This window comes from Aristolochia californica, unplaced genomic scaffold (genome assembly GCF_029961685.1).
Source record: "Aristolochia californica isolate CCGP_79_NKW_82.1479 unplaced genomic scaffold, dmAriCali1.0.hap1 SCAF_16, whole genome shotgun sequence".
In the NCBI taxonomy this organism is placed as follows: Eukaryota; Viridiplantae; Streptophyta; class Magnoliopsida; order Piperales; family Aristolochiaceae; genus Aristolochia; species Aristolochia californica.
In genome coordinates, this window is record NW_027181837.1 from 4071988 (window position 1) to 4079987 (window position 8000).

The 8000-nt window shown below is 38.0% G+C and overlaps 1 protein-coding gene across 2 annotated transcripts; it reads right to left on the minus strand.

Annotated features, from left to right (window-relative positions):
* Positions 1-4509: 4509 nt before the first annotated feature.
* Positions 4510-6990, minus strand: LOC137953723 (cyclin-D5-1-like). Of its 2 annotated transcripts, none has more exons than XM_068801209.1 (5): positions 6610-6990; positions 6248-6334; positions 5865-6156; positions 5599-5732; positions 4510-5500 (listed from the first exon to the last, which is right to left on the minus strand). In XM_068801209.1, exons 1-5 carry the CDS (start codon positions 6844-6846, stop codon positions 5306-5308), a joined length of 945 nt encoding a protein of 314 aa, XP_068657310.1. In that variant the 5' UTR covers positions 6847-6990; the 3' UTR covers positions 4510-5305. The 2 variants fall into 2 exon arrangements, with proteins under 2 accessions (XP_068657310.1, XP_068657311.1); XM_068801210.1 differs by having other exon boundaries at positions 4510-4774; positions 5577-5732.
* Positions 6991-8000: the final 1010 nt, after the last annotated feature.

Genomic DNA, 8000 nt, shown 5'->3' on the forward strand with positions numbered 1-8000 from the left:
CAAAGGGGATTACCCTCTCCCAAAAGAAATATGCATTGGAGATATTAGAAGATGTTGGATTTCTAGGAGCAAAACCTAAGAGGTTCCCAATGGAGCAAAATTTGGCTCTTACACAATCTGATGGTGAACTCCTAAATGATCCTTCATCATACAAGCGTCTTGTGGGAAGATTGATCTACTTAACCATCACTAGACCAGATATGGTCTATGTTTTCCATGTTCTAAGCCAATTTATGGAAAAACTATGTATACCACACCTTGAAGCAGTACATAGAGTTCTTTGATACCTGAAACAAACTCCAGGACATGGTATTCTATTATCCTCTAAAAGTACACTCCAATTAAATGCATTTTGCAATGTAGATTGGGCTCGTTGCAGGGACACAAGAAGGTCAATAACAGGGTATTGTATATTTCTTGGATAATCACCCATTTCGTGGAAAACAACGATGGCTCGATCAACTGCCGAGGCAGAGTATCGTTCCATGGTTACTACATGTTGCGAAATTAACTGGTTGAAAAATATTTTGAAAGACTTGAAAATCATATATACTCAACCAGCCATGTTGTATTGTGACAACCAAACTACTTTACACATCGCTTCAAATCCGGTCTTCCATGAGCGAACCAAGCGTATTGAAATCGATTGTCACTTAGTTCGTGAAAAGATTCAAGCAAGGATGATTAAGATAACCCACATACAAACCAACGACCAAACTGCAGACTTATTTACTAAGGCGTTAAGTTCGTCCCAATTTGAGGCATTACTTGGCAAGTTGGGTATCATTAACATATATTCCAACTTGAGGGGGAGTGTTGAAGATCCGAACTTAACGGGTATTACGATCCGAGATTAACTGACCATGATCCGACAATAACGGATCTGTAATTTTAATTTCAAACGGGATTTGTTCCCTTATATGTAAACTATTCTGAATGTATTTTGATATCGGAAATAAAGAATTTTACAAAATCAATGTCATTTTTTATCTCTCTCTTTTGACATATGAAATTAAAGGTCTTGAGCCATGTTTTTGGATCTGTTTTTATTCCTTTATAAGCTAATTTTTTTATCAATGAGAAAAAAAGGGAGAAAACTCAAAAGAGGAAGAGAAGGTAAAAATCATAACACAATGTATATGCACAAATTCAAGGGGAGCAAGAATACTAAATATTTCTAAATTAAACTCATATTTGGGATTATATTTTTATTTTCTACGATGAAGGTTTTGTCATCATATAAAAGGTGGAGACTGTTCACTTGGGTTACCTTCATCCATGTTTTAATGATAATAAACCTTAACCAAATTCAGCTAATATTTGCAACTCAAACATTTCATATACATTTTCTTCAAGAGACAAAAATTCAAGTTGTATGCAAGAGAATTGAAAAATTCAATTGAAGACCTCAAGCCGATGAAGTGTTAGTTGTGTGGAAGAAGCACTCCTTATAAACTTGAAGAGTTGAAGATTTAGAGTCAAGTTACCTAGAAAAATCTCAAACTTCAATCCTAAGGTACTCAAGAGCGTTAGAGTTTTATGACATAAAAAAATTTAAAACTATGCTTTATCGACACATATTAATATTTTATACTTGATAAAACCCTTAGTCTAGCCTTCATCATGCTTAGATTTCAGAATAATACACTAACATAAAAGCATGATCGATAAACCTACATGGGTTTGATCGATTATTCAGAATGCAGACTGGCAGAGTCTAATAAAGCATGATTGGTCATCAGGTCTGGCATGATCAATCATACATAGGGATACCAAATGGGGTTATAAAGCATGATCTATCATACTCACTAGCATGATCAATCATAAAAACTCTACATGGCTAGATCTATAAAAGCATGATCACTTAATCAAAATGGGTTGACCGTTCAATAAATTTTCTAAAATGTTCAAAACTTGTTGATTGATGCCTTGATCGACCAACAGGCTTGGGGAACTTAACAATAAGGTTGCAATACATGGTTAATCAATTATACTTTTTTAGTGACCGATTAACGTCTTTTACAATTTTTAAGAAATAGGCAAAAAAAAAAAAACTAATTTGGCTAACAAACTTATAAATAGGTCCCCCCAACTCATTGGAGAGTATTACAAGAACATTTATTGCCAATTCAAAGCACTCCAAAAGTTTATTCAATTGAAATTTTCATAGAAACCCTCTTTTTATCTTGAAATCACATCAGTCTTTCTCAAATCACTCAACATTCCTAGCGATCTCAAGCTCCGTTACATCTTCTCTTGTGCTCAAAGACTTGGTTTAGCTTGGATCTCTTTAGAATAAAGTTATCTCTCCTATAAAGAAAAATGGTACTTTCGATTTATAGTAAAGTGACTCGAGAAGCCCTAAATACTGGCTACTAAGAGTTAACATATAGTAATGACTTGTATCGTGTCTGTACCAACCAGAATACGCAGGAGAATCAGAGCCCCATGGTCAAGTCTTCGGCTACTCTGCACTGGTTTGTATTTGAATTGATAATGTGTTCGTATTGATCAAAACGTCTTCAAAGCGCTTCTCTGTACTTCTTTTGGTCAAAACCCTGAAGCCTAGCTCTGGTACAGGTATTATGTCGCCTTTTATGACCCCAATTAAGGCTCCTCCTCACACGGCTCCATGGCCGTGTTCCTGCAATTCAAAGTTCCAACTCCCATGTCCGTTGTGAGAAAAATCCAATGGAGGTTTTTTTAGTGCAAAATGAAAACATGTCATGAATGCTGGGGACTTCCATTGCAGGGTCTGAGCTGATCGCAAGCAAGAGCTTTGATCTCTGCAGCGACAACGTTGGCTTGCAGAGAACTAGCACTGACCCACACGGTAAGAATGGATTGTCCGTTGCATCTCTGTCCTCGAATCAATTCCAATGAATATACCCAAGCTGTTCTGTCTGCTCTCTCTGGTCTCAATGATTCCAGAAGTAACTCCATTTGTCTTCCTTTTTAAGAGATACAGTACGAAGAGGAAAAGAAAACCGAAAAGAAACGGTGCTCGTAGACTGAAACCCATGATCAAGAATTAGGAGAGAAAACCGATACCTTCAGCCTTTGCTCAAATTAAATCTGTTATTTTCTGGAATCCCAGAGTTCATGCCAAAATCCCGTTTCATTTTTCGTCACTCCCAACTTAAAATTCTAATGAGGAGCCCCACGAGAAAATACATATGATTAATCCTGTCAGTTTTGAAGCTCCTACAGGGGTTTTCCTTCTCTTTCAACGTTGCCAGAGAGGGTCTCTGTTTTTTCCTTTTCCCTGAACTCATGACAAGGACCCTGTAAAAAAGCAAGGAGACGCTCTTGAAATAACCAGAGGCCATTGCCGTGTCTGGAGTCGGTCCGAGGAATGATGACAGTTCAAGTGAGGTGGTTCCACCTTGTTTTAGTGCTTCCGACCATCCATTCTCAAGTGGGTTCCGACATTTGAAGTGACTAATCTTTGAATTTGATTCATTCTGCAGAAAAATTAATTCGTATCAACCATTGAAGAGAGAAAATAGAAATGAATCGATGTTGGAGGCAGTTGGGGATCGGCACTGAGAATAATCAAATTACGATAGTAACGCAACACGATCATACCCCAATATCTAATTCGGTTTTCGGTTTGGTGCAATAAATTTTTGCAGTCTCATCAGATCATTTTCGTTGTCTGTATTCGTATGAGGCGCCAACGAAGTACCAAAAAGCCGTAGACTGGTGAGGCAAGTACAGGACGGGGTTTCTTCAGATGAAGAAGGATAAGGTATGATTACAACCAGGGTTTATGTGAATCTTGATAATATTTGCAGGAAATCTCTATCAGCAATAAGGTAAAATATAGCAAATTATTTTGACAGAGTGAAGTTGGTGCTGATCAAGCAAAGAATTCAATCGTGGTTGAGAAATCAGAACAACCCTTCAAACAATTTTTATCTGAAATCATTTCGTAAATTCTCATCAGGATTTTACAAGCACAGAGAGAACCAACGAGTCAAATTTCAACTGTTTATGACTGTTTTTCAAATGAGCAGGGCAGTTAGCATCCTTGAATTTGGATCTGACTTATGTGGTAAGTGGACCCTAACACTACAGTTAAAAATCACTTCTGGAACTAGGCAGCTCCCCTCCAATGGATTTCATCCACAACAGCAAGTAGAGACAGGTAGGTGATCAAATGAAGGACTCTGAATCGAGGCAAACTGTCCATTTTCTGCCCACTACAGCCAAGCTTGCAGGTTGTGGCAGGCAAGTACTGAAGTGGTTGTACTCAAAGGTTGGACTTTCCATGGCTTGAACAGTTCCCAATAACAGAAGTTCATTGTAAGAGAAACTTACAGAGGTGTGTTATGAAACTTAAAATGTATTCATCACTGTTATCAATGGTGGATATGCTTTGTCTTTTTCTTTTTTCTTTTTTAGCAATTAGGGAGGTAAATCATATCTCTCACATCTTTGGCTGCAAAAGGAGGCACCCATCAAAGAATTGGTCACAAGTCATAGATTAAATGATGTTTCCTGCAAAGTGTGCAAAATCACTGTGATACAGATTCATCTCATCATACTGATGAAGAGTTCTAGTTTGAGCCCCTTGCAGATAGTAACAGTAAAAGTAAACCTCAAAACCTGTTCATTTTTCCCCAACATTCAAGCAACTCCAATCAAAATGCTCTTTTACAGAAGTAACTTTATGATGGCCAGCAAGGAACACAACTGCATCAAATCAGACCAACAATTCCCCACATAGCTTTCACCCTTTTGAAAGGCATATGAAGCATCCCATGCACCTCTTCATGAAAAGAGAGAGGGGTCAGAAGAGAAAATGTAAATAATGCAGAAAAAGAAGAGACTGATCTCTACTGATAGTTTCTTTCTTTTCCCTATCAGAGAGAGACTCTACAAGGTATGGGAAAACAATTAAAAAAACAAACAATTGGGTAAGTTTTTTCCTAAATGATAAAACCTATAAGCCACCAAAGACTGTTATGGAACAGTGTTTTGATGGCCTCTTCTCCTCAACTCCACCTTCTAGCTTTTGGACTCCGGTCAGCAGCTCACTGTAGGCTAACACTTTCTACTTTTTTTTTTTTTTGTTTTCTCTCTATTGTCACTTTGATTACACTACTAACCAGTTCTGAAGAAGATAATATCAAGAAAACCTCCAAACTCTCCAATCCAAATAATCCCTTCTTGGGAGAATGGACCTCTTAATCAACACGAATAGCAGTGATCAAGCAGGCCCAAAGCACTCATTAGACTATGAATTGAAACAAATCATCTTTCAAGAAAGAGAGCTCAAAGAACTGAGTGGATTTCTTCCTTAAAGGGTTCGCCTGTCATCATCATCTTTCAAGTATAATCTTCTCCTCTTACTTGGGATGGAGGTGAAGGATGCATCATCAAGAATGTCTACCACAGAGCTTGAATAGATAGAAGAAAAATCTGAGGCAAACTCAATCTTGGGCAGTTTCGTTCTCAACTTCCACAACAAGTTATAGCAAGAAAAGACATGATCCTGTAAGCAAAACATAAACAAACACATTCATGAAAACCTTTTCTTCTCACCATCAACACGAAGGAAGCGAACTTACAACTGGTAAAAGATGTACTGACATTATCTAAAGATCCACCCAGTGAGATCGTGTCAATCTTAATATCCATTGATTTCTTCGTTAGTCTTTGATCTGATGCTGCTAGGACAGATGCTGCAGCAATCGATGATGGCCGATGATCAATTACATTCATTTCTGCATTTTTATTGAAAAGGAAAAAACAATTCAAGGCAGGCTCAGGACGAGTTGAGAGGAAAAAGAAAAAACAAATTCAGAAAAAGGAAAAAGGATAACCCGTAAAAACTGATCGACATTAGTCTATTTCACCTTCGGTTGCAGCCAAAATGAGGTCCACGGATCTTGAAAGCAAACTTTTTGGCCGTGGTTCATTGGTGAACTTTGATATGAAATAATTCAGGTAGGCAAAAGGGCTAACAGAGTTCATCCGCCACTCCAATGTATTTAAGAGTAAAAGCTCCATTCTTTGGATCACCTTGCTACCAAAGCCGTAGTCTTCTACTTGAAACTGTGATAGAGGAGGAACTTTGGGTTCTTCCATCTTTGCTGCGACGGATAAACAGGCCACTGATAGTAACAGGACTGCCCAAGATTTCCCTTTCTGAGAAGCAAGAGAAGTTCTTGAGTTTAGTACACAGCATGATTGAAAGACTAGAGAATTTAATTGTTAATCATCGAGAATATTTACTCACATCAATTGATCGACGCGAAAGGAATCGATCGAGATAAGTAACTGAAAGATATGCAGTCTGGTAGGTGAAGCCGAAGAACACTCTGGTCTGGAGGCCGGAAGGTTAAAAGTCAGAGAACCGGTGAAGAGAAACAAAACTATCAAAACAAACATATAAGAAGATCGATGGAAATGAAGAAAAGCCCAGTATTGGAGCCTGAAAAACAAGAGAAAACTCTCAGGAGTAAATCACAAGGGAAAGATTTTAATAGAACCAGATTTCTGGATTCCAGCAAACCCAATGCCAGGAACGACCCAACAACAGAAACATTAATCAGAAACAGAAACTGAAACAGAAATTGATTCGAAACCAATAACACCCACTTTTAGAATCCATCGAACGGCATCCAAACGCATACATTTCAACCAGTTATCATCAGAGCCGTCATCTGCGCACCTGCTCTCAAAGCTGCTCTCTTTAGATACCAAGATTTCTATGTACTCATCCTCGGTTTCCGAAACACCCCAATAGCTCATAGACAAGAACCTGTCTTCTTCCTCCTCGTCTTCATTCAAGCAGGATTCAGTTTCTTGACAAAGAAGGCTGAAGGAGTCCTCCATTTCCGTTTTCTCTTCCGTGGAGAATCAGAATGAGAAACAAAAACCGCAATGGACCATTTTCGTTCAATTTATCGATAAATCCAATACCGAAGAGAAAAAATTTGTGGGTCTCTGCTTTTCTTGTTTCCGGCGTATGCAGACTGCAGCCGCCAAATTCAGCGGGAAGATAGAAATGTTAGCGGTGTGTTTAGCTCAGCGGTTATACAGACACTGGGTCTATGAATGGGGCGTGATTTGAGCCTTTACCAGGATGAAAATGGAAGCTCCTTTCGTAATGCGATTCCAAAGATTTTCCAAGGGTGATTGGGGTAATTCAGTTAAGAAGATTACTCCCTGCAACTTCTTGCAAAGGTCTCATTCTTCCTCTGGACTGTTAGCTGGCATGTGACAGGCACGTGAAGAGAGAGAGAGGGAATAAATAGTTGGAGATGGGTTTGCTCATTGCAAGTTGGACATTTGTTGATATCAGTGTAAAAAGTAAATGACAAAGTGGGGCAAAAATCCATTCAATCTTCTTTAAATGGTGATATTAACTCTTCATTTTGATTCAATATCTATCAATTCTACTGTGCCTTTTTTTTTCCTTTGCCATTGTGAGAACGATTTGATCGAATACAGTAAAGACTTTAAGAGTTCTCAGAGATCAATATCGCTTTATCACCATTTCCTCTACAGATGAAAAGTTGATGTAAAACTAGATCCCATCCAGCCTGTAACCCCATCAAACTATTCTTCTGTAGAAACAAATTTCTTTAGTTTTTACAGGATCATTGAAAGCTTTCTAATGTAAACAAAAACTGTCAATGAAGGAGTAATCCTAATAGTAAAAAAAAAAAAAAATGAACATGAAAGACTTTTCTGAAAGCTATATTTTTTTTTCTGTGACAGAGATTAATGGGGTTAGACCCACACTGCCAATGAGCACTGTGTTGATGGGACACCATGAAAAACAAACTGGAGTGTTCTTTGTAGTCCTTGAAAAGATGACTTGGGTGACAAGTATTTTCCTCTGTCAAAGTAAGATTGGATGAGGATGATGTGAATGAACAATCTAGGTTAAAAATTCTAGTTTTCTTTTTGCCCATTTGTACTGGATCATTTAGAAAAAACTTTTAAACCAAGGACAATTTGGTAGATGCTGTGTTTAAGAATCC

Excerpts from the sequence above, each read along its gene's own strand:
- LOC137953723 (XM_068801209.1), bottom strand. The coding sequence starts at position 6,846 with ATGGAGGACTCCTTCAGCCTTCTTTGTCAAGAAACTGAATCCTGCTTG. Across the intron at positions 6,335-6,609 it reads CCGTTCGATGGATTCTAAAA|ACCAGAGTGTTCTTCGGCTT; the intron begins GTGGGTGTTATT and ends TCCGGCCTCCAG. Across the intron at positions 5,733-5,864 it reads CATTTTGGCTGCAACCGAAG|AAATGAATGTAATTGATCAT; the intron begins GTGAAATAGACT and ends ATAAAAATGCAG.